The sequence below is a fragment of the Electrona antarctica genome (genome assembly GCF_951216825.1).
Source record: "Electrona antarctica genome assembly, chromosome: 6".
Lineage (NCBI taxonomy): Eukaryota > Metazoa > Chordata > Actinopteri > Myctophiformes > Myctophidae > Electrona > Electrona antarctica.
The window spans coordinates 37,617,409-37,643,603 of NC_136811.1; the positions used below are offsets into that span (position 1 = coordinate 37,617,409).

The window sequence follows — 26,195 nt, forward strand, 5'->3', positions numbered from 1 at the left end:
CCACCCCTTTTCCCTCACTGTTTATGTTTTTTCCCCGAGTTTACGTTTAGCCCTCCTTTTATGACGATGTTCCTGTTTTTGATTATAGAAGTGTACGTCTCTAAATGTTCTGAATTGAAAAGGGTGGACCCTATTGTAAACAAGTGTAATGCCTTATGGTGTCGTCCACGGTTAACAGTTTTTGTATTGAGCTGTGCTTGAAATGTACTGTAATTCTCCAAACTGTTAATAAATACTAATACTTACTAGCCTTATGAATAATATTGTGGAATGGGTAATTCTTAGGGGTGTTTATAATATCGCGAACAGTCCCGTTTTGTATTAGCCGACGATGCTAAACTAATCTGGTTTAGAGTTCAATGATAGGCCTACATATCTCATTCTCTACCTACCTGATCTACTATGGACGTCTCTCGTGAACCTTCAGTTTGAGTTCAACTAGAGACAGTCCATTGTAACAAACAGGGGGCAGGATGCATAATCAAAGAGCAAAAATAGAGGACAAATTTGGACAAAATAAAAATGTAACAGTGCACGTACACAAATATCTTACATCTGGGGGGTAATGGTATTAATATACAGTTTGAGTGAACATAGAAGCAAGCAAACTTAGTGTACATATTGTCGATCCCCCCTCTTTTCCACAATGGTACTATCCACCATTGTGTGACGTTGAAGAATTCAGCAGGCTGGTTTGGCAGTTGGCTTTACTACTTCAGTGTTCAATCCGTTGTTGTGAGGAGAGAAAGAAACCGTTAAGAAACCAGAGGAAAGATTATCTTTAAGCGGCGTTGGCTTCAAATAAAACCCTGTTTTGTGGGTTCGGTCCTCTGTCCGATCACGTTTCTTTGTTTTTTTTTGTTTGCTTTTGTTTCGCCGACATGGCTTGTGGAGCTACGTTAAAGCGGTCGATGGAGTTTGAGGCCCTCCTCAGTCCTCAGTCTCCCAAGCGGAGAAGGTGCAACCCACTCCCGGGGAATCCAGGCACTCCGTCCCCGCAGAGATGCAACCTCCGTCCTCCGATGGACAGCCCGTCGCACTCGATGTCTCCTTCGGCCATCGGGGGTGAACACAGGCTCACCCCAGGTATTGAATGATGTCGAATTAGGAGGATTTGGTTGCATTTGTTGGGTGGGTGACATGGGGGGAGGGGGTTTGGGTGGAGTGGAATGGATAGCTTGTGGAGAGAATCAGTATGGGGGTTGGAAGGAAACATCAGCCTAGCTAAGCTAACATTAGCAAGGTGCACGTCGTCGATGAGGTCCGACCACAGGGAACATTTTTATCAGTAGGAAGAACACAATCAGTACACGTACAGAACATAAGTATTTAGTGACAACGCTATATCCATCAAACATGTTGTTGACCATGTTAGTAGTCGAAGCGCAGTAACAAATATTCTGTAGAAAGTTCTGTTTAGGATCCCCACTAACAGGAAATCACTGCTTCACTTTTATGGCCTGTAGTACGAACAAACAATGTAGAGAGAGAAGTGTGACTGCAAAACCGGCCTTCTTTTTCTATTTTCAAGTCTGGCTTTTTACGTTAAACAATACGTCGTTTCATTATAACTTTGATATGAAACACAATGGACAGAAGACAATGGCGTCATAGTCGGCCATCCTTCCTACATTTACACTAGGACTGACTAGCTAGCATGCTCATTCCATCCATTTTCCAAACAGACAAATGGCGTCACAATAGCCTTTTGGCAAATCATGGCAATCTGATAATTGGGAGAGCTATAGCTAGCGGTCCTTAAAGATTTTCTCATGTGGTTCGTTGTATGGAGCCGCTTTCTATACCAAAACACTGTCAGATTTGGCTGGCAAGGCATTGTTCTAATCCTTTATGTCTGTACTGTTCCCTCCCCTTTCACTTGAGAAAGCAGCTCCCATGTGAGCATCAAATGGGTGTGTGGGGGCACAAGAGGGAAGCAAGGGATAATTACCTGGATATCTCTGCAGCAATTCCGAGAATGCTTATTATTACTGTACACTACAGTACATGTCTGTCACGGGCTGGACAGTTTGACAGCGGACAGACTCTAATCTATAAAAGTAGAAAAGAATGAAACTAATTAATAAATCCTCTGACCCTCCATGGAATTATATGATCATTCCATCAGTGAGATGTGTATCCCTACTATTAGCCCCCGGAAGGCTTAGGGTATTATCATTTCAGTGGCTAAAAATCATTGTAAGGTTAGTCCTGTCATAATTACTATATCACAATTATTTATCTACTACTTGCAGATCATCTTTTTTAGATTTAGTTTTGAAATTATATTCAGTGCTTGTTTTGTCGGTACTGGTCATTTGATAAACAGAAAACACATTTTCAGGTTGGGATTGGGATACCAATTTTATCCAATCATGAGAGAGTACTTGCACAGGATACAGGTTAAACAAGTGAAATTGGAAGTAGGCCTAATTGCATAAAGAAATAACTGTAATTGTAACACTATAAAAATGAAGCTGATCTATGGGTACTCTCTCCTGATTGGCTGAAAATGTGCAACCCACCTGAACACCTTTTTGTTTTCACCCAAAAAAATAACTTATTTGTCATATCTGCCCGGTGAAAGTTCTGTTCAGACCTTAAAAGGAAAACGGCAATGTACATATGTTTGTTGCAGTGTTAAATACCAAAAACAAATAATTGCACAAAACAGTCAATATACAAAATAAAAGTCATGATCGTAACAGCTTCAAGAAAGTCTTAGTCCAAACTGATATTTCCTTTTGCTGTGAAATATGTGGCTTTCTCTCCTCTTACCACAAAATAACTGTGTGAAGAATGTCAATGACTCTAGAAATCTAATATGGGTGTGTGGGACTGCCTGGCAGCCCACCAGTTTGTGTTGCTAGAGCACCCCCCTGCACAAGAACTCTTTTGTTTTAGTGGCACTCCCAGCCCTAATCATTATCCATGGGCTGTGTCTTGAGGTACTTCCATCCTCCGTTTTGCTGTTTTGTCTATATCTCGCTCTAGATGATTGAATTCTAACTAACCATGCCTGTTGCACATTATACATATTTGCAACATGGCTTTCAGCCAGTAACCCGCTCTCTCTTCACAGTGCTCTTTAACAATGAAGCACCAGTGTGCTTTAGTCCAGTGTGGGGTTTCAGTCAGCAGTTTTTGATGGAGCTCATCCACCTGCGGAAGAGGGGAATGTGGCCTACTTCCTAGGAATGCACCTATTTAATAACTACAGTGAATGCTATTGCTTATCCCGCTTTGTTCTCCAGAAGTGTAATTGCATACACATTTATTTTATGTTCAGGACTAGGGCAGGTTGACAGCTGACACACTGTCAGCTGATTGTGAGATATGAATGAAGGGCTTACACAGGATAACTTTCTTATCTGTACAGCCCTGATTTGAGCAAGATTTAGTTGTTTGGACTGGGGACACGTATGTGCTTTGTGCGGTGAGTGAAATATGCTTTTTTGAATGTGGTAAACGAGAAAATCTAGAATCCACTGTACTACTGCATAGTCTTTCACACATGCAGGTGTCAACAGAAGCACAAGGAGTTTGCGGCCACCAAATAGGAGGAAGAGTTGTTGTCATGGCTGACTTCCTGTGAAACACATGTTTCCGTTTGTGATGTAGTGGGTCATGATGTTCTTCATTTTTTTCACTTCCCTGATTAGCCACAGCCTAGCAAATGTTTACAGCCTGGGTTTATGCTTGTGACTGCCAGTGTACAATTGTATTTGTAACCTTATTTGAATTTGTTGAAACTCGTAGCACACACAATGAAATGTATTGTTTTATTGTTTACTGCTTCTGGTTTCTGTATATAACTATAACATGACATTTGTACATGCGTAGTACTACAAATTACAATGTGCACTGCAATGTTTCAGTAGTACAACAGTAACAAATGTCAAAGATCAGTTAGCTGCCATTACTTGGCCCTGGCGTGATGTATTTACTGTTAAGCAGTTGGCAGGACTTGTGTACTCCCCATTTTGGCTTTCTAAATTACAGAACGGCAGCTGCAGAGGGTGAAGGAATGTAGAAGTCTGTGTGCATGAGTGTGTGTGCTGCAGATATGAGGTCTGGATAGCAGGTATTATCCCTCACCTTCACCCATAATGTGGCCCCTCACACGACTGGTGCGGCAAGCCTGCCTCAGCTGGGGTTTGCCAAGTGAAAGCAGTTTTGTATTTAGCTAAAGGTCAGCTGTCAGCCCCCCACCCCTCTTGAACCAGGAGGACCCACACATGCTTTCCAGCCAGTCAGGTTTTTCTTTGTGGTGACGGCTGTGTTGATTTGTGTCTGTACAAGTCAGGAAAATGTATGCTAAGCTTGTTGAATCATTACGACCAAGGAGAGCCTTCTGTTTATCATTTCATAATGTAGACCTAGATAGGATCACCCATCGACATTGCCACTCCCCATCCCCCTGCCTGGTGCTGCCAGTTGGGGCATGTGCTTCGGTTTAGAGTGCCTCGAGATGATGGATGAACCAGGGCCTGCAGTGGGGAACTTGTTTTTAATTCCCACTAAGTCATCGCAAACCGAGGGAGTGAGTGGAAAAGTGCACAGGTCATATAGATCACACATAATTAACTTGGTCTATATCCCAGATTCCCATAGGATATCTGATGTGATCCAATGCTTTATTGGGATAGAATATCTTTGTCATCTGCTATCCAGTGCACACGTTCAGATGCCAGATTCGGGGGGAAAAATGCCATGCTCACCATGTCAGAAGATGAATTGAACTTCTGTAGAAAATAACCTGGTTAGTGATGTGCAAAAGTAGCCAATAGGATTGTGCCATTTAGCAGTCACCACCAACCAGAATGTACCTCATGACTTTATTTAAAAAAGGCCTAGAGCACAGCAGGACTTCCCCAAGGTGGTGTGGTTTGGTTACTTGAGCCCAGATTGTGTTGTCACTTAGCCCTGACTACTTATTGTGTGATATATTTTTTAACTTTTATGGTGTTATTCTAGCTTTGTCTGTCCGCACAAACGTCCTTATTGTTGAATTTTGGGTTCTTTCCAAGATTATTTGAGATGTTTCAGTGCTCCATTTCCCGATCCTCAGTAGGTCAGTTCCCACTCCTTTTTGTTTGTGCCCTGTAACTACTAATGACATCTACTATGCTCTCTTAATTGCACAGTTTTATCTCATACAATTCACCATGAGCAACATCCTGGTGATTTTGCTATCCTTTAGTAGTTGAGGAAATTAAATGAGTCAGACCGTTTTCTCTCTGCTGAGCATTTACCCCCACAACCAATCTAGCTGGCCAATCTCCTGTCGTATTCACTGTTTTTGTTTGGCCTGTGCCTAGGCTAAGCCTTTTTAGCTGAGGCTTTCTCCGCTTGCCTTGCCCTCATGTCCGGAAGTCTCTGTGCGATTGATTGCTCAGCCTAGTCATAGCAGGGTCATGGTTGCCTGGCAACACCCACGATTAGGATTCTTAATAGTTGGCAGTGCTGGGAGTTGACTGGCAACAGGGGGGCATTTTTACTTAAGATCTGTAAGAGGTGTGCTGCTAAGATCACTTTAACATGTCTTGCAACAACACTGCAGAATAGAACATCTAAATGTAACCCTGCACACAGAAAGTTTGCACTTCCATTTGGCTTACTGTATGTTTTTTTTTATACAGGCCAACAATGCATATTTTTTTCATTCTAATTTATAATCTAGTAAACTAATTGTAAAAGTTTTTACACTTATAGCTTATTCAAATTCTTCACTATAGTTTGCTGCAACAATGGTGGAAAAAGTCCATTCCAAGGCCATGGTAATACTCGGCTGTCTCTATGGGAGAAGAATGAGTCCAGGGATGTCATTCAGCCCCCAGTGACATAGCTCTATTAAGTGTGAAAAGCTATTGCTGGGTCTAAACAAACTGAGCCTGTCAGATTAGCGTTCTGTATTGTTAAACACAGGAAGGCTTCCATAGCCTGTATCCCCTGCTCGTTGTGCTAAATGCTCAATGAAGCCTCCAGTTTCTATAGTGCCAGGACCACATAACATGGCTCTTTTCTCAAAATGGCCTCTGTGTGTGGAGAAGGTTCTGCTTTTATTCCCATCCAGAGAGGCTTGTTGATGAACAGACTGAACTAGCAGCCTTGCCTGCAGGCTCTCTCCTCCACCCAAGATAAATGAGGCAGGGCTTCTCAGATAGAGGCGCTCCATACGCAACAGGCCTTTCACTCCCTCCCTGGAATGGAGTAGAGATAAGTCCTTCTTCATGCACATGGTTATCAGAGCAAGTTGAGCTAAAATTGCAGCAGTCCATGGTGTTTTTCTGTTGTTTTTCCCAGGATAATGCTGAACTTTAGCCTTCTGATTAGATGCTGAGTGAGTCAGGGAATGAGAGGGGGTTGTTTTGCTAGCTATGTTTAACCTGTGCTGAGACTGCTGACATAGAACGGCAGGAAAGCATATGGTTTATCAGGACCAGAAGGGCCTATTTTTTGTGGGTGGGTGAATATGGGAAGGGCGGGGTGGGGGTGGTATCTCAGCCATGTTGCTCTCAGCCATGTTTCTTTCGCATTTTCTTTCATTTGCACCTTGTGCTTAACGTTGCTCGGCTCCTAACTATTTAAAATGTATGCAGGGGTTCTAGATACTGGGGACATGGGGACATGCTACTACCCTGCCATAATTGACTGAAAAATTGTTACATTTATTCGCAATTAGTTGTGTAGCTGTCAGGGGACTGTTAAGTGTGTATAATTTTGATTTTCATACATACAACTGCTAGATTCAACTGTTCCGGCATAGGGTGTTTCCATAGTATGTAGTACTATGCAGTGATTGATTGACAGCATGAAGGGGTGATTAGGTGAACATGCGAAAGAACACCCACTCACGTCTGTAAACTATGTGCTCTTGTGTCACAGGAGAGGTGGCGGTCATAGGTATTTGGAATGCCGGGGTGGCATCAGCGCTCCTAGGGCAGTATTATGCGTGTCTTAAGTACCAGGTCTTATTACTTAACTTAAGACCTGGAGGCGTGATCAATGCCATTTGGCTATTCTGAGTGGCCAAACGGCATTGACCACGCCTCCAGGTCTTAAGTTAAGTCATAAGACCTGGTACTTAAGACACGCATAATACTGCCCCTAGTGTCAAGAGTGCAGCTTTGCAGCAGTTCTCAAATCACTGGAGGCAGGAAGCAGCCCAGCCCAGTATTCTCAGACAGCTGGACTGAAGCACTGGGTGCCCTGTTTCACACTGTCCCCTTCCGCATTGCAGTACAATATCACCCAGATCTATCCACACTAATCAATCAAGCCCTTTGCGCCTGAGGAAGCATCATACAGATTCTGCATGACTGCTAAGTAGGCCTTCAAGACTGACATATTATAGCAGTTAGTGCTGCATCCCTGGTAAATTGCTATATTTCATGGCACAGACACACAAACTTCCAACCACCATAACGTTGGAATAATATACACATCATGAAAAATTAGGGGGCTACATGTAGTATGATGGTTATAGTATGTTGAAAATGTATCTGAAGCAAAGGGATCAGTAGAGCACGAGCAATCTGCCGCGGCATCAATTGGCTGGTTGTCCTGCGGCGATTGGCCATGATTGGTGACTGGCCAGTCGGTCTCATAAATTATATTTACATGCACACCCAGCCTGATGGTCAAGTTATGCACACTGCAACAAGATGACGTGGACTTATTGCTCAGTGAGCAGAAAAGTTGAACTGGGCAGCTCAATTGCTTGACAATCACAGCTGCATTTAATTTGTTCAAACCACCAGAGTTTCATCTTTCATCATCTTCTATTATCTTTGTAAGACACGTGGCAAAGGCCGTCTGGATCGGTAGTCGAACCCGCGGCACGCCGTCAGGCTGACTCAGCAGCCTAGGTGCCCCAATATTTTATTTTGCCAAACTAAAATCATCTTGCATTCTGATAACCTAGTAATTAGCAAATGTAAGATTCAGCTAATTCTGATTCAGACTTTTTCCCAATCGGTGTATCTCTTAAGGACCAGTATGTGTGTTCACTTTGGTGTGTCACATAGCTGTGGTAGATTTGAAATTGTGGTGTCGGTTTAATGTGTACAACTTTAAAGCTCAACTTCCTGTGTTCATATGCTTGTTTGTATCTTTGTTTTGAATAGAAGCCAAAAATTGCACAGAGGAAGTGTGCAAAGCTTTAGGATATGTTCAAGGAACACATTGCATGATTTATAGATGAACTGTAAGGGCCCTCATTAAACCACATATACACTGGTAATGCACTGTTCCCTATTTTGTGATTTGTCTTTTTCTATTTATTTAACCGTGGCCATAATTACAAAGCAACTGGGATATTCCAACAATGTCTCACATTGCAAGAACTTGTCTTTCATGGTTGAAGTACACAAAGACGAGACGGGTTTGAGTCTCAAGGCTGACTTCTTTCAAATTTTGTATCCACCCTGGCCTGGAATGAACCGGTCTGATAGTTTCCATCTGCACGGCTGCTCTGCCATATTCCAGTAACCATCACCCAAAGCAGTCCTCTTGCACAGTTCAAACTCTTCTGAATCATGTTGGTGACTTTGTATGATGTCCTGACACTTGCTCGTCCCTCCCAACAGAGCAGATCTTCCAGAACCTCCGTCAGGAGTACAGCCGAATCCAGAGGCGGCGGCAGTTGGAGGGGGCCTTCAACCAAAGCGAGGCCTGTAGCTCGAGCGATGCACCCAGCCCCTCCTCCGCCCTCGCAGCCCCCAGCTCCCCACCAGGTAGGAAACAACACTCCCATCTGCCAGCATTCATACGCCTTCTGGAGGCTTTTCTATGGACACACACGGTTGTTTACCACAACCCATAGGGGTGATGTTATTAGGTCTGATTGTTTGATCTTACATATGGTGTGGTATGGACTGGTTACATAATAATGGTTATATTATTCGCACATGTATGTATCTATATTTTCTTTTTTCAAAAACTCGGCCACTGTCTGCCCATAAATCGGCAATTGCCATATTTTTGTGCAGAAAAGTAAATTAATTTGATAACGGCTTCCCAGTCCTTTTAAGCTCAATTTATACTTTGCTGTACAGCAGATTGCATGTCAAATGGCAGATATACAAGCTCACAATGAGTTGCTTTCGTAATGTGTTGTGAGCTTGTATATCTGCTATTTTTGGTTCACAACCCCATCGTACAACAAAGTATACATTTTGCTGTAACGCATGCATAACTATAGTAACTTGACTGCATACTGTCAATAAACGGATATGACTATATTACTGTCTTTCTGCTGCCATGCACCCCTATCTCTGACCAAAACTTGTTCCTCTGTCACTGACCAAAACTTGTTTAGTCAACGTTTAGTCAATTATTACTATATTATTTTCAGGACTAAGCTAAGATAACAGGCTAGATGAAATGAGGTTGAAACATAGTAGCCTACAGTTGGCACACCATTGACCACAACGATGTGGCATCGATGTGTCATGTGACACCCATCCAAGTTTCCTTTTTAAGTAGACAGACAAAATAATAAATCCTGCCGCTGGCAATCTATCGGTGATTACTAGATTTGTATCTTGGTGTAAAACATTGTTTGTTCCCTGGATGCCTTGATGCTGAGTGTAATGTGTCCTTTTGGCATAATATGCGTCAGACACACAGGACGCAGACCTAACGATATCACTGACGTAGTTTCAGACAAAACATGATTGATTTGGTGGATATTTCACTTTCAAACATGTTTGAGATCATTTTAACGTCTACTCAGATGGTTGCTTGATTCAGTATATAGATATTTGATATTCAGTATTTATCAGACTACCCTTCCTATAGATACCCATTTTAAAGTAAGATTCAATGAAATCACACATTCTTGGTTCTGGTGCATTCTAATGCATAGGAAGTTTTTTTTCCAATGGAAATATCCTAAAAAATGGGGTTGTATTATAATCGGGGACTAGACTATTTGACATTCAATGTTCTTTTTCCACAAATGAGTCGAAAAATGGGGGTCGTCTTATAATCAGAGTCGTCTTATATTCGGCACAATACGGTATATATATATTTTTCATTTATGTTTTATAAATTTGTTTGGAAAAACAAATAAATGAAAACCAAGGCCCCCTCATGTATTAAAAAAGACTATCAGTCACCAGACTGACACCATCCGCATGTTTTCGATTAAACTATCATGGTAACTAAAAATCGAGTGTCTGATAAAATTATCAAGCAACTGGGACACTGGTGTGCTTACACAAGCCTGAGTAGACATGTTTGGGTTAATTTTAATGTTTGTAAGTGAATTCCTTTAATTCCCCGTAAAGCAGCTTTCAGTCAATTTCCATGCCTTTGCTTACAGTGAACAGAGAGGGTGCTAGTGAGTGATCTTTGCTTCTTTTTACCTTCTTATTTGTATGTGCTACTGAGGGCAACCTTTCATCCTGTACAGGACTGTGCGTGGGTTGTATAAAGGCCACAATACCCTTGAGGATGTTCTTTGCTGTGATTATGGGATTATTTGGTGGTGCCGACAGTACTTGGCTATCCCTCACTCCTGTTGCATCATCGTTATATCAAAGATAACGACACAATGCCCTCTCTCAGTTATTACTAGCGCATATTTTAGTTGGGCATAGCGACAGCGGGAGGACCTAACAAGCTAAGACACTCATTTCTGAAATGATTGATCATAAATACTTTTTAGCTTTGTGTGTGTGTGTGTGTGTGTGTGTGTGTGTGTGTGTGTGTGTGTGTGTGTGTGTGTGTGTGTGTGTGTGTGTGTGTGTGTGTGTGTGTGTGTGTGTGTGTGTGTGTGTGTGTGTGTGTGTGTGTGTGTGTGTGTGTGTGTGTGTGTGTGTGTGTGTGTGTGTGTGTGTGTGTGTGTGTGTGTGTGTGTGAGAGATACTAGCACTAACTTGGCCTCTTTTGAGACCTGTGTTAGCTCTTCTACTCGTCCTGCCATCCCTGCTTTTGATTTATAAACATTCTCAGTGCAAACGGGTCATAGCAGACCTCAAAGTGCCCGGGGCCAATGAATCACCCAGCCAAATCAGGATCTAGTTCTCTGTGAAGGAGACACTGAAGGGGACTTGGGGAAAAGTGGCCTTCATTAGTGCCACATGAGCCTCTCTGCTGCTGCTGGGGAGAAAGAGACAAAGAAAAGAAATATCTTGATTGTTTGAGCTGCATTCAGAGTATGCAATGCCCTCTCTATTTTTGGAGAGAGGACATTGCAGAGACTGTGACCTATCACTGTGTAGATGGCAATGGGGGTGTCAGACTTATTTTAAAAGCTTGTGGGCCGTTTTTCTTTTTTATCACCAGGTGCCTCAAGGAAGGACCAGCCGTCATTCACACTGAAGCAGGTGAGCTACCTGTGTGAGCGTCTGCTCAAAGACCATGAGGAAAAGATCCGGGAGGAATACGAACAGATCCTCAACACAAAACTTGCAGGTACAACATGTGAAGTTTATATCTGTACTGTATGCTAAATAGCTGAACAAACAAAACATACAAAACCAAACAAACTGAAGTTATTGCTCTTATTAGCATTAGAACAGCACTTTTACTCTGAATTGAAAGCACCCCACTGTAAGATGTGAAACGGTGTGAAAGTTGATTCTGCTCCAGCAACAGGAAGCCTGCTTGACATTATCTGTGCATTTAGCAATGCCTTTTGCTCAGTTGCTTCAAACTGTTGTGGTAGAGGCTTCTGAATGCCAAGGTTGTAAATGGAATGAAATTGTGGCATGGTACTTAAAACAAGCGAGTGTGATTAAAAGTGTAATTGTGTTTAGTAACTGATGCAAGACGCATTCCGAGTTCATTCCTCTGAACCATCTGCAGTTTGATTCTGTGGTGGTACTGTTTCACACTAACTCCCTTAACTATTCTTTTTCAGAACAATATGAATCTTTTGTGAAATTCACACAAGACCAGATCATGCGAAGATATGGTGCCCGGCCTGCTAGTTGTAAGTATTGCATGCAACTTTTTTTCTTATCAATTTGGTAAATAACCCATTCTGAACGGGAACCCCTTTTGGTGTTTTAACTAAGCCTTATGTTATATTTTAGCTATTTAGATTTTGAAAAATCGTGAAAATGCGGCACAAATCTTTGAATATATATTCTTTCATAAGACTTTTTTTTTTAAATTTCGACGTCAGGCCTGAATGGGATAAATAACCTTCAAATCCTGCAGAAACATTGCAGTGCTTCCCTATATCATACTATAATTCTGACATACTATAATTCTGACAATGTGTGTGTCTGTCTGTCAGAAACACTTAACGAAGCCCTTTTTTCGATTTTACACATTAATGAGTAATAATGAATTTATTAGTGAATTAAAAATGCGAAAATGCGCAATATCTCACAACGGGTAAGGGCTAGTGCATATAATTTATCATTATGGATGAGTCATGTCCAGTTTACACACTTGACCGACTGTCCAGACCCATTGAAAGAGAGACACTCTTTGATCATCAGAATTGTTGTCTCCACCAGGCCGTGTGTGTGTGTGTGTGTGTGTGTGTGTGTGTGTGTGTGTGTGTGTGTGTGTGTGTGTGTGTGTGTGTGTGTGTGTGTGTGTGTGTGTGTGTGTGTGTGTGTGTGTGTGTGTGTGTGTGTGTGTGGGTGTGGGGGTGTGGGTGTGGGTGTGTGGGGGGGTGTGTGTGTGTGTGTGTGTGTGTGTGTGTGTGCGGGCGCGCGCGCCTGTTACCAGCTAACCTTTTCACATTGGCCTGTGCTACCAACAGGTGGATTTTTGCAAAACCCTTTTTTGGAACAAAATGCCTCAAATCATCCAATTGCCATCCAAGGTGTAAGAAGAAATGGCACCCTTCTACAAAAATTTACTTTGTGCTTACCTGATCATCTCGGCATATTAAATCAAGTTACAACTTGATTAACACAGTTGTGCAATGAGTATAATTATTTTTGAGTGGTGTAAACCACTCCTACAACTGGCTTTGTTAGTCTGTGCAGAAAAAAATGAGCATGGTTGCTATGTTCACCCTGTTCACCCGGGTGAACAGGGTTTTTGTTCTGTGCAGAAAAAATGAGCATGGTTGATATGTTCACCCTGTTCACCCGGGTGTGATTTCATTACGTCAGACATGATTTCATTACGTCAGACAGGCTATATAAGACCTTACACCACTCAGTTCACACGGTGTGATTTTTTTAACAGTATAACAAAGTTATAGTTTTTGTAACATTGTGCATACACAAAGATAGAAGCCTCTATTGTCCATACACAAATGTGTATGGACTACTGTGACACCAGTCAATCTCAATGACCCGACATCTCTTATTTTGAGGGCAAATAATAGTAGTAATCAATCAGTTATTCACCGCTGCTGCTACAACTTCATCCTAGGGGAAACCCTGATTTATTGGATTGATTTTGCATTAAATGTTCTAATCTAAGTTTAGATGTGTAATATTTTTTCTACACTTTAATCTCTATTTTATACTTTCAAATGATAAGAAAAATATCAAGGAAAAATATTATGGTCTATACATGATTTTTGGTTTTCCACATATTGACCAGGCCTATGATCGTCTCTTGTTTTATTCCAGACCGCAGCACTCATCCATTATTCAATTCCTCTGTTTCAGATGTCTCTTGAACTCCCATCGACAAGGTCCCAGCTTGTCTCTCACAAGATGGCTTCTCTTCTACTGCCCCCATCCTCCACTCAATTTTCACTTCAGTTTTATCTTTATTTTGTTATTATTGTTATTTTTTCCTTCCACTCTCAAGCTGTTTGGGTGCCATGGTTTATCCACATTTTTTTAATCCAAAACTGAGTTCTTACTTCAAAACTGTTGCTGCTGGCCAAAACTTAGAAGAATCTGAAAGATTTAAAAAGAAATAATGTAAAAAGCCCCCCACCTCCCTTTCCTCTTCTTGATAGGCTCCGTCTGGAAATCTTGAACATAAAGCAGATTTAGTGCTGTATAAAAAGCTTGGCTAATGTGATGGTTCTGTATTAGCCTACCTTCCAGCACTGCCCCACTGCAGCAGTTGTAATGATAGCTCCTGCTTCTCACATTCTCCCACTTTTATTTTAACTTTTTTTCCCTCGAACACTTTACCTGAGAATGTGGATTTTTTTTTTCCCTTTTGAAAAAAAATAAAACTTCTGTGATTAAATCCCTGTTGTCGTCAGTTTATATGAAAATACTGTAATGGCTGCTTATTTTACGTTTAACATATTTTTACACAGATCATCTGGTTGTCAATTCCCTGTGTGGAAAGTCCCTTTCATGTAAATGGTTTTATGAAAATCTGAAATGGACATCATTGGCTTTGAACAATGTTTAAAGAGATGTGGTGTTATGGCACCACCTGCTGGTAAGACCTGGCTTAAAGGGTCCCTGAGAGATCAACTGAAATATTTTATTCATATAACTATGGTTTTATTATATCATTGGGTGATAATACCGGTATTATTCAATATTTATATTAGCCCCTCCTGTGCACAGATTTGTTTGTGTTTGTAGCACGGAATGTGATGATTTGATTGGCTGATGTATGATTGATGTACTGTAGGCCCTAACTGTATGATAAGAGCGAGTTTGATTGATTGATTGAAGAATTTATTAACAGTTTGCAGAATTACAGTACATTTCAAGCACAAACTCAATACAAAGGCTGTTAACTGTGAGTGGACGACCCAATTAAGCATTACACTTGTTTCCAATAGGGTCCACCATGTTCAAATCATCAAAACATTTAGAGACGTACAAATAGACACTTCTATAGACAGAACAGGAATTCATCATAAAGGAGGTAAAAAGGGAAAAGAAACATATACAGTGAGGGGAAAAAAGGGGTGGGCGGTGGGGGGGATTCACGTTCAGCTCCGTTAATTTGATTGTTTTTCTTGGAGGAGCTGCGTTGGGTCCCCAAGTCGGCTCCGTGGCCGTACCTTGAGTTGGCTGTGTGGCCGTGACCGTCTCTTGCGTTGGGTCCCCAAGTTGGCTCAGTGGCCATACCTTGAGTTGGCTGTGTGGCCGCGACCGTCTCTGGTGTTATCCTTGCGTTCGTGTTTGAGGGATTCCGATTTTACAGGGGCCAGTTTCGAATTGCAGCCGTCCGTAGGTGCCCTTTGAGAGCGGTTTTGAAAGAGTCAAGGGATTCGCATGTCTTAATGACAGTTAAGTCCTATCTCCAGCTTTGAGGGTCTATGTAAACACAAACATTGAAGACAAAAGTGAGGACGCAAATTGTGATTTGCCAGAATGAGATGATGTATGATGAGAGCGCCCCCCACTTCACACGGGTGTGATTCTTTTTTTAAGTTACTGGACCAGTTTTCTATAGGGCTTGAAAACGTGTACGTCACCAAGAGGAGGGCGGCGTCTGAAAAGCTAGGGACGGCCCTCGTGGGCATTAAATTCTGGTGGTATGTTTTTGTAAATATTCAAGCTCGTTCTTGGCGACAACATAGTGAACCAACACCAGGATGGATAGAAAGAACGTCGGGCCCAAATTACATTACAATGACAAGGAAAATGTTGTGAACAAACACGGCTGTGCTTAGATACTTTGTTGAACGTTATGTCTGCGCCCGTGCGCCGTACAGCCGAGATCCAAGCCATTCTACGTATTTTTGTAAACTCGTCAATCTGGGTTCCTTGATGCTGTCTCCATGCTGGAAAGCTGAAAATCTAATTCCGTTTTCTGGCTCATTCCCTCGACGTGACCTGCTGTGGCACTTATTTACTGAGCAAGTCTGCACCATTGTGAGGTCAGTTTAAAAAAAGAACGTATACAAGCACACTGGATAGTCGCTCAATGTAAACAAACCAGACAAGCCAACAAGTATGGCGGCCGCTACCACGTGACACATGTTGACGCCCTCTCCAGGAGATTTTGGTACACACTATAAAGTTTATAGGTAAACTATTAGGTTATCTTTAAAAGTGTCTTTAAATCGGCACTCTAGTGCCATCTTGTGGTGGTGTTTGGGACTGCAAGATGGTTGCAACCATCTGTAGCGCCTAAACTACTATTGCAGCGTTCATTTTAAGAAATAAATCCCTGTATGTGTCAAAATAAGCGATTTTAAGACATTGTGTTGTGGCTTTGGGTATGGGTGGCCGGTAGTTCCGGTTTAATACCGCTTGGATTTGCACAGTCTCTGGCTCAGTGGCTCTGGATTTGCATAATGTTGTTTGCAGGTGACGTCACATATACAGGTGTGGCGTTTCACTGGGGAAACGCAGGTAACCTCAGTCCTAGTCCTACCTACTGTAGCTAATGTAGTTCTGCTAGTAACTAGTGGACAAAGAGACCACCGTCCTTTTTAGTAATGTACACTTAGCAGAGAAGAATCGGGTTGTTTGTGTTTGCCTATCTAAGGAAGGAAGCCTTGCAGGAAAGCCTATAATTATCTCAAGCAAAGCAAAGTCTTCCCCTCGAGCGAGCTTTCAGAGTCATTTTGAAGAAGGAAAGTCGCCGTTGAGTCAGTTTTGTAAGATGGTAGTTGAACTGTGGTCACAAATCTGCTATCTTCTGGCTTCTTAAATAGTTATTTTTGAAAATAACTTGTGATTGTATGCGTTGGAAGCCCGCGGACATCCGTTAAAACAGGTTATTAGGTGAGTCGTGAACTGTATACATTTGACTTTACAACGTTAGGCTATTTTCTCCAACGCTGATGGGGATTTGTATTTGTATAATTTCCTGATAACTGATAAACTCAAGATTCAAGATCATTAGGCTATTACCATCATTATACGTATTACACTGTATATGTATTCATACTTTATACAGTCTTAATAATGCACTTTGGTCAGCTTTGGTTATTTTCTTTGTAGCTTATATAGTCGCAGCGACGCAGCCTGTTTATATTGCTGCTACAGCGTATGAGGTGGTATGGTATCACTATCACAACATAATTTCAAACTTTAGTACTCTGTCAAAGCTACATAATAAAGAACTTAACTTTAACTTATAACTTTAACTACGTAGCCTATAGTAGGCCTACAGGCCTTTGGCCGATTGTAATACTTTCTATCCATCTTAAAGCAAGTCTGATTATTCAAGTAACTAAGAAGTTAAAGTAGGCTAGCCTAATTCATCCAAGAAAAAAAAGAAAATGAACCAAAACCTAAATAGAATCTGAAGAGATGACCAAAAAGAAAGAATGGACTCGCCACCAAGACCATCAAAAATGTTGAGACTGGACTGGATCAAGACTATCACAGACCATCATAGAGTCTGACTTTTACTTTCGTATCTGAAGTGTCAGAATCGATAAAATACATCTATGATAGTCTTGATTCATGGCTAGGACTGGAGGAGCACTACAGCCATACCAGTGGTTTCATGGGACTCACACTGACATCCATTAGTATAGCACACTTGCATCATGGGAATCAAAACTACCCACAGCCCTGGTATTGCTCTGTGGGTTTGCAGTCAGTATGTAGAAAGTAGAACAGCAAACATTTATTTTAATAATAATAATAATAAAACGTTCGACCTGACTCACAAATCATATAGTATAAATCAATGCTGAATGGTCCAAATGTGTGAAAATTGAAAACCAATTTACCTGTGTTTGATTGTTATTGCAAATACCTAGGAATAATTTCTAGGTGCCCATTATATGCATGCAAGAGTGTTTGTATGTAATGGGGAGTCTCCTCTGTGAAGGCCAGTATGCAGGAGCTCGACATTGAAGAGCAGGAACATTTTCCTGTGGAGAGGGATGAGAAACAATTGAAGCGAGGAGGAGAACAGGTAGATGGGAAGCTGGGATGCTGTGCGAGGTTCCAGCATTCTGTGTCGAGATGGATGCTTCCAGAACATGTCCGCAACACCTACCTGGAGCGTGCCAACTGCTGCCCACCTCCGATCTTCATCATTTTAATCAGCATTGCAGAGGTAAGGCTTTGAGAGATGCATGGGAAATTGACCAGGCAAAGTGAAAAGGTTAATTTACCTGAGAAGGTACAAATGGACCCATAAGGCAATTTGTACACTCTCAGAATTACAAACAGATAATGAACACTGGGCTTAAATGTGTAAGTGTATATTCACGAGGCAGCCATTTTGCTTTTACACCATAATTTACCTCTTACATATGATGTAAGTCTCGTAGTTGTAAGAGACAACTTAATATGGTCAATGCTTCCTCATAAGCAGAGTGAGAAATTGACACCAGCCAAATAGTTTGGCTATGGATAGCATGTGTTTACTCTTCCTGGTAATAGTGACACTTAAAATGGCTGGGGAATTTTAAACAATAAGACACTGAACAATGGACAAAAAACTCCCTGACCCTCCCTTTACTCCCTGGCCATAAATATGTGGCACACACTGACACACATGGGCAGTTGGGCACTGTGCCAGCCATTATTGATTCTGTGTTCTAATTCTACAGCACATGCAGCCTACATTTTGGTGACACGGTCACCATAGTAATGACATTATTGATTTTCTTTGATTGTATTTAGGGCAGCAAAACATGTGATAGGCTTGTTGTTTGTCAGGGCCTGGTAGAAATATATTTTGGTCTTGGCACAAAGTGTAGTCCTGTTTTTACTTGTTTGAGTAAAGAACAACTTCAGTTTGGATGCAGAAAAGGTCTGAACTGAGAAGCCCCTCTATCAGTAGACACAATAACGTCCCTGCCTCAACTGTAGGGCCAATTTATGTCCCATTTGTCTGTGTGAATGTCTGAATTATTTTAGTGTAATCCCCAAAAGCGGGCATGGTTTCAATAAAAATAATGGTTTGGGCTTGTGACCACGACATTAGTAGCTTACATTTAAGCATAGGCCTCAGAGATGCTCTTTCAGGATAGCACAAACAGAACCAGTTACGGCCATGAAAGAAGGCGTGAAAAGTCTGCACTGGTGACTGGGAACAGGAAATGACGTGTGTAAAAGTTGGATCATCTTTGACAATCCATGCAAAATCCATCCATGATTATTATTATTATAATTTTCTTGATCAAAAACCGAGAAGGCGTGTTGTATTCAGGGGATTCTTGAGGAGTAATCTCAATAGCTGGGTGCAGATTCTTGAAGATACATAAAAAAGCAGCAGTCTATCTAGGGAAACGGATGCGTTTCGGCACATCTGCCTTCCTCAGCGTCTCAAACTCCCGACATACGTTGGTCCGACATGCGTTGTCTGCTTGCTTGGTTAGGTTTGGGGTGTCGGACTGTATTTCGGAACCTGTGCCTGTACCCCTGATATCAATGATACGAGATGCATGTGTTCCTACTCGTGTTTTGTGTACAGTGTGGCTTTGCTACTGAAGACCACATTGAGTTTTCTGTGGCTTCGTTCACAAACTGCTCAGCTAAAGGTCACACAGGGAGGTATACAATATATCTTGTTTTGGTTAACTGTACCCTTTTCAAGGGATGTGCATTTTAAATGTATGTTTTTCAAGAGCAATTACCAGCCCTTAATTTCCTCTTAACATGGCACCCTTTGGATTGAATAATGAATGGATGGCAGTTGGGCAGGCTTGTTTGCTGATGGACAAATAGAATGTGTTAAAGTGACTGCTCTGCTACTGGATGGATGTTTATATGCAAACATTACAGAATATTTACAATATTTTGAGCTGAGCAGATAAACTATCAGTGTGCATCATCATCATCTTACACAGACCAACTCATAATCATAATCATATTTATGAATAACCTGGAGTGTGTTCTCCCTACAGCTAGCAGTGTTTATCTACTATGCAGCATGGAAGCCACAGAAGCAGTGGGTGACTCTGGATGAGGGCATCTGGAACAGCCCCTTAACCTACAGAGCTGACAAGAGGCAGGAGGCCTGGCGATTCGTCTCCTACATGTTCGTCCACGCTGGGTAAGCATCTGACATAGAGCTGAATACAAGAATATTTGACTTTTGAACAATTGCTTTTATGTTTTTACATCCATGTCCTAATATGATTTTCTCTCTTTGTTTCCATGTTTGTTCATGTTTCCTTTTTAGTGTGGAACACATTCTGGGAAATCTGGTGATGCAGCTGTTACTGGGCATCCCTCTAGAACTAGTCCATAAAGGCTTTGAAGTGGGAATGGTCTACATGGCAGGGGTCCTGGCAGGTGATTTCTACTTCTAAAAAACACTTTTATACAGAGATCATAAACTTTTATAATGTGCTTTACTGCTTTTACATGACATGCTCGCTTTGCTGTGTCAGAGGCGTGACAACATCGTCAGTCTAGTGTAAAGTGTTACAATGCTGTTTAAATTGACAGCTGCTGCTGTTAGTAATAAATTGTATACATTTACTATGCAAAGAATACAAAGTATCAGCAAAATGGACTGACGACATAGCAGACGGCAGTCACTGAAGCTTTCGTATTGAAGCATTTTCCTTCACAGAGCGACATACAGGCTGCTTTTACTAAATAAGAACAGAACGCTAAGTTATATAACCCACCAGTTGTGGTCAAAAGTTACAAAACTTGCATCATATAATGTCATTTCACTCTTTCTCCCTTTCTCTTGTTTATCTCTCGCACGCACGCACGCACGCACGCACGCACGCACGCACGCACGCACGCACGCACGCACGCACGCACGCACGCACACACACACACACACACACACACACACACACACACACACACACACACACACCATATACTTATACTTACAATGATGATAGCCTACATTTAATTCACAAATTATTATATTTATTTGCCAGTGTAAGGTCAGGACTGACTTACATCTCTTCCATTTTCTCTATTTTTCCATTGAAAATACTGTCTTTTAATGACAGTGAGTCGGGTTGTGAAAATAGATACAAACAGATGTATGAGAGCAATGTGTTTGCACGATCAGACTGTACTGTACATTGGAGGAGAAACATAAGAGAAACAGAACTGTCTAGCTCTGTGACCACCTCCACTGCTGTCTCAAAGATTCTGATACTACTCTCTATTTGTCAATAATCAGCCGTCAAATTCCTGTGAAACACTGGTCAGTCAACTGCATGTGAGGGTTATGTTAAGTACGGTATGCACTAAGATATTTGCCAAACTTCAAGCTGATTTTCCTGTTTGTGATAGAGTAAGGAGTAAGCTATGGAGCTCAGAAATGCCACTGCTTGAAAAGCTGATTATTTTTGTTGCCTGTTCCTTTAGGCTCCCTGATGAGCTCCATATTTGATCCTATGAGTGCTTTGGTGGGGGCCTCGGGTGGGGTGTATGCTCTGATTGGAGGCTACTTCATGAATGCTGTCGTGGTGAGTTTGCATACAATTAGTTTGTTAAAAACATGTATCGATCTCCATATAAATTAATTTACATGTAAAATGAACCGGTCTTATAGCATGGTCTTTCAAAACTTAAGACATTTTAAACATGTTGATACGATTGACGATTCTGTGGGCGGTCACTGAATGGTCAAAATGGATTTTCATGCCCGTTGTATATTATAGTTTTAAATGTGTTGATATTAGATACACATGCCTAGGAATATGGCATACAAAATGTCATTATTATTGTTGTTATTATGTTATTATTTCTGTTGTGTTCATTTCACAGAACTTCCGAGAGATGATGCCTCTTCTGGGAGTATTTCGTATCGTGGCGATATTGGCAATTGGTAAGTTTCCCTCAACTTTACTTTGCCGTCCCATTAAGCTTACATTTGTATTACTATGATCAATATGAATGTGAATGATAAATAATCAAAAGAAAATGGTGTTTCCTTCCTCTCTAGTCGGGACAGATGTTGGCTTCGCCATCTACAGAAGATTTCTTAGTGAAGAGGTTGGAATGCAGGTAGGAAAGCAATGGGTTTGGAGAGCTCCCTTCCCCCGACACACAAATTTGTTTCAGCATAACAAAGGCTTTCCTAGACCTGTTTACACATGGTGAAGACCTTATGGAGAATTCCAGCCAACCTCGCCCTAAGATAAACCCTGTTTTCAATGTGGTTACAGCTGCAGAAAAGTAGCTCTCCATTAGCTCTGCATTTATATAGCGCCTTTATCCAAGGCGCTTTACATAGATTGTGCATCAATTCACCCATTCACACACACATTCATACACCGATGGCAGCGGAAACCATGCAAGGCACCAACCAGCACATCAGGAGCAATTAGGGGTTCAGTGTCTTGCTCAAGGACACTTCGACACCAACTCTGGGGGAGCCCGGGTTCGAACTGGCAACCTTGTGGTTAACATCCAGCCACTCTACCCCTGAGCCACCGCCGCCTTCTTGTACAATTTAAACACAAGCCTGTCGTCTGGATTAAGTATGTCATCACCACACACATACATAGCCTCATTAAAGGTATTCCATGTCAGTCTCTGTCAGATCATGCCCAAATTCACTGCACAGCCCCTTTAGGACCATAACAGTTAAGCATATACAGTAGTACTCTCCCCAAAGACACTGTTGTTGAATAGGACTCTTGGTGTTCTTTATTATTCCATATTTTTCCTATATATAGCTATTTTAATCATGTCAGAGCCTTCATCTTTCCCCAAAAAACAACATTAATCTTTTGTCAACCACAAGGTCAGTGTCAACCAATGAAACCACAGGGAGACCACATGGTTGACATCGACCAAGACAAAGACAGTCTGGTAATTTTGTTGTTTTTTGGGGTAAGATTAATGCTTCCGGCTTGATTCAAATCTCTCTATGGAAAACTATGGGATAATAAAGGATATAATAATGAGTCCTTTTTGACAGACAACTGTGGCTTTATGGAGAGTACTATTATGCTTACTTGTTACAAGAAGTAATTTGGTCCTAAAGGACTATGCAGTGAATTTCATTAGAATCAGACCAAGAAGACTGGTATTATGGAATACATGTTGTAACGTTTAGAGGCTAAACACAGTTGATTTCGTCGACTAAAACTATGACGAAAAATGTTACTAAAACTAAAACTGAATATATTTACAATTTCGTCAACAAATAAAAACTAGATCCAGTTGAACAAAACAAAAAAACAAGTTATTTTATGTTTGGTTTCGCTCGGGTGTGAAAATAGCAGATCTACGAGCTCAGTGTAAAATCAGCCATTACGACGCCATCAAGGCCTGCCAAAATACATTTTTGTCGACAAAATCAACTGTAGATTTAGTTGACTAAAATCACATGATATTTAGTCGACTAAAACTAGACTGAAACTAAAACATTGACTATAACTAAATTCATTTTATTCAAAAGACTATGTCTAATACTATAAAATCTAAATTTGCTGTCAAAATCAACACTGAAACACACTCTGCTTTCTTGTTTGTCACCAACTACTGTAGATCCTCACAGCCATCTGCTTCCAATAAAGACCAATAATGGTCTAAAGGTCATCTTCTATGTTTTTACTGTCGCTCAGCTTTGTTTTGCTAGTTCATTTTAAATGGTTCTCACTAACGCTTGCATGTGTTTGTCATTGTTGAGTAACCATATAAGGCAGATTATAGTAATTACAGGTCTGTGGTCAGTATGCTGAAAATTAAAGGGTGAGGTCACTTATGACCAAATATGCTCTGTGCATACAATCTGTAGTCCCAGGTTTCCTGAAGGTGATCTGTTACAGTTTAAATGCTATACTTGGCTGACTGGAGTCCGTCATGTCTTTAAATATCTTCGCTGAAAATAGCTGATCTACAAAATCACAACGTGGGTTGCGACACAAGTTTATAGCTCTGCTATTTTCTGTGAAAACTTTCCCAAAATACAGATGCTGGGGTTTAATTGGTTAATAATGGTGGGCAGCAAATTTGAAACGGAAACACTGAAGCCTAATTTATACTTTGTCACTTTCAGTTTTCAAAAAGACAAAACAAAACCTTTCCCACCGTCGTGTGTCAAGCAGTGTTGCCAACTCTTGTGAGAGAAATAAGCCAACAACAAGCCAACTTTTTTGAGAGAAATAAGCCAAATCTTTCCTTGAAAAACAAGTTATTAAATAATATAGCCATATAATCCTAAAAAAAAGATTTGATGCCTTTATCATTATAAATACTATACATGTCATTTATTATACTACTACACACATACACCAGACCGATTCTGTCACTTAATGTGATTCACACTCCCCCAAAACTGGATACATCAAAGAAATGTTAGCTTGTTCGATTTTCAAAACATGCCACCAATTTTTTTAAACAAGCCCAAAAAAACGCTGCTACTTTGGAAAAAAGTTAACCAAAAGTTGCGGGAAATAAGCATACTTGGCAACTCTGGTGTCAAGGTATACATGAGGCAATTCTCTATTCTGTAGCTGACCCCGCCCTTTAACCTTTCCATTTTAGGTGTCCTTTGTGGCCCATATCGGAGGAGGGGTGGCTGGAATGACCATTGGCTACGTCTTCTTCAGTGCTTACAACAAGAAACTCCTCAAGGACCCACGCTTCTGGCTCTGCATTGTGGGTTATGGGGTCTTCCTGCTCTTTGCTGTGCTGTTCAACATTTTCCTTTCCCCAGCGCCATAAAGTATCGTCTACCTATTTCTAAATGTTTAATTTCAAGGGACCCCATACGTGTGAGAGTGTACAAATGGTACCATTTCAGTTACAGACCTGTATGAGTCCATTTGGAGCTCCCTCAAGGAACCCTGAGGGTCCCTGGACCCCACATTGAGAACCACTTTACCCAGTTACACCTTACCCTTTTTTAAATTACACTAAAAAGTTACTTTTCAGGGATTTTGGAACAATACTCAGGGTTTGTTTTTACCTTACTAAAAGCGGAAGTCATCAGGTTTATGAGGGGCACTGCAATCTAAAGGTGCTTTTATGAGTAAGAATTCAATACATAAATCACATTTATATGATATTTTACACCTTTTTGGCATACAGTAGATATAAACGTTGTTTATTTTTGTTACTTTGTAGTATTGGTCTATGTGTAAGGCTATTTTACTATATCCATATAGGCTTCTACTATATCCATATTTAGGTGGTTTTCAAAATTGTTGGATTATCAGTTAGTTAATAGAGAAGTTCCAGCTAGTCATGTCTCATGTTTTTTTTCCAACATAATAACTTAATCGAAGCCTACCTCATTATTTGATATGACATATATTCTTATGATTGGTTCCCAATTGTTGCTCTTTTAAACTACCATAGTCTTCCCCAAAAGTAATATCATATAACAAACATTATATATATTATTTTGATGATTAAAAAACATAGCAGCCTCCTCACTTTTTAAGTAAATATAGGATTTTATTCATTTTGAAGGAAAAACTACAATTTACAATTTAGGCATTTAGCAGACACTCTTAATCCAGAGCGACTACACATCCTCAGGGAAAAAGGACACGGATCCAGATCCTTTTGTGAGAATCTGACCGTTATCAGGCCTCGGCTGAATGTCTTGTTATTGTTCATTGGTCACATCCCTGATGTAGTGGAGAGCGGCGTATACTGTAATTTTGCCAAAATTATTTAAAAGTGGCCTGTGCCATCATTGTAAATGAACAGTTTTAAATGTTCAGAAAATCAGAATGAAGATGTACATTTTGTTATTTGTGGCAACACTAAAACGTTTTGAGTATACACAATACCCACAGAAGAAGTGGATAGCTACAGTGCCTTTGCATATCCTCCATTACTTCACTGCAGTAGTCTGTGTGCCTTTTCAATTATCTGTATTCTGTTGTTGAGCAGACAGCTAAAGAATACATTGTGTCAATTCATGTAACATTTCAATGATTTTCTGTTAAGGTTATGTCTGTAAATTCAGTACAGAAATTACATTTTTAAACCTTTTTGGTACAGATACCATTTGCTACCTTTTGGTTTTGGTATGTGTTAGCTATTTTATGCATTTATATTTGGGTGGTACATAAATAATTGTACTGTACAAAATATTTGGATTTTCAGCTAAATAAGAGGAAATGCCCAGTTGCGACCCCAGTTAGTAGAAGCCTACCTCATATTTGGTTTTATCATTATCATAGGTTTCTACTATATGTAGACGGTCTAGTGTTAACTAGTCTAGATTTAGTAGGTATAGGTTGAGAAGTATAATGCCATTATGTTAGACTAGCTATGCATTTCTTATACATTTGTTGTGACCAACAACATATGGAACCAAAGGAGTACAGGGTATGAATTTTTATACATCAAAGTGTGTAATGGAAATATTTTAGTCACAGTTAAATTGTATGACTCATGTTCCAGTGGTGAAAAGAGTATTTTTCATTATCAATTTTGAATGTTCTGATCTGAGACATGCAGCGTTCCTACTAAAAGTGA

At 40.7% G+C, this 26,195-nt stretch overlaps 2 protein-coding genes across 4 annotated transcripts; both read left to right on the top strand.

Moving 5' to 3' along the window:
- The first annotated feature begins 692 nt into the window (after positions 1–692).
- akirin1 (akirin 1) lies at positions 693–14,133 on the top strand. The gene is made up of 5 exons (XM_079504646.1): positions 693–1,086; positions 8,592–8,738; positions 11,296–11,424; positions 11,873–11,944; positions 13,596–14,133. Exons 1-5 carry the CDS (start codon positions 882–884, stop codon positions 13,604–13,606), a joined length of 564 nt encoding a protein of 187 aa, XP_079360772.1. The 5' UTR covers positions 693–881; the 3' UTR covers positions 13,607–14,133.
- A 1,224-nt stretch (positions 14,134–15,357) lies between these two features.
- On the top strand, positions 15,358–24,440 carry rhbdl2 (rhomboid, veinlet-like 2). 3 transcript variants are annotated; one of them, XM_079503971.1, is made up of 8 exons: positions 15,358–15,733; positions 17,647–17,877; positions 19,676–19,824; positions 19,954–20,066; positions 21,114–21,214; positions 21,516–21,576; positions 21,694–21,755; positions 24,246–24,440. In XM_079503971.1, exons 2-8 carry the CDS (start codon positions 17,653–17,655, stop codon positions 24,423–24,425), a joined length of 891 nt encoding a protein of 296 aa, XP_079360097.1. In that variant the 5' UTR covers positions 15,358–15,733; positions 17,647–17,652; the 3' UTR covers positions 24,426–24,440. The 3 variants fall into 3 exon arrangements, with proteins under 3 accessions (XP_079360097.1, XP_079360096.1, XP_079360095.1); XM_079503970.1 differs by lacking the exon at positions 15,358–15,733 and adding an exon at positions 16,173–16,593; XM_079503969.1 differs by lacking the exon at positions 15,358–15,733 and adding an exon at positions 16,175–16,586.
- The last annotated feature ends 1,755 nt before the right edge of the window (positions 24,441–26,195 follow it).

Bases quoted from the DNA above. Each gene is read 5' to 3' on its own strand.
- akirin1 (XM_079504646.1), top strand. From the start codon at position 882: ATGGCTTGTGGAGCTACGTTAAAGCGGTCGATGGAGTTTGAGGCCCTC. The intron at 1,087-8,591 runs GTATTGAATGAT...CCCTCCCAACAG, and splicing joins TGAACACAGGCTCACCCCAG to AGCAGATCTTCCAGAACCTC. The intron at 8,739-11,295 runs GTAGGAAACAAC...TTTTATCACCAG, and splicing joins AGCCCCCAGCTCCCCACCAG to GTGCCTCAAGGAAGGACCAG.
- rhbdl2 (XM_079503971.1), top strand. From the start codon at position 17,653: ATGCAGGAGCTCGACATTGAAGAGCAGGAACATTTTCCTGTGGAGAGG. The intron at 17,878-19,675 runs GTAAGGCTTTGA...TTCTCCCTACAG, and splicing joins TTTTAATCAGCATTGCAGAG to CTAGCAGTGTTTATCTACTA. The intron at 21,577-21,693 runs GTAAGTTTCCCT...CTTCCTCTCTAG, and splicing joins CGTGGCGATATTGGCAATTG to TCGGGACAGATGTTGGCTTC.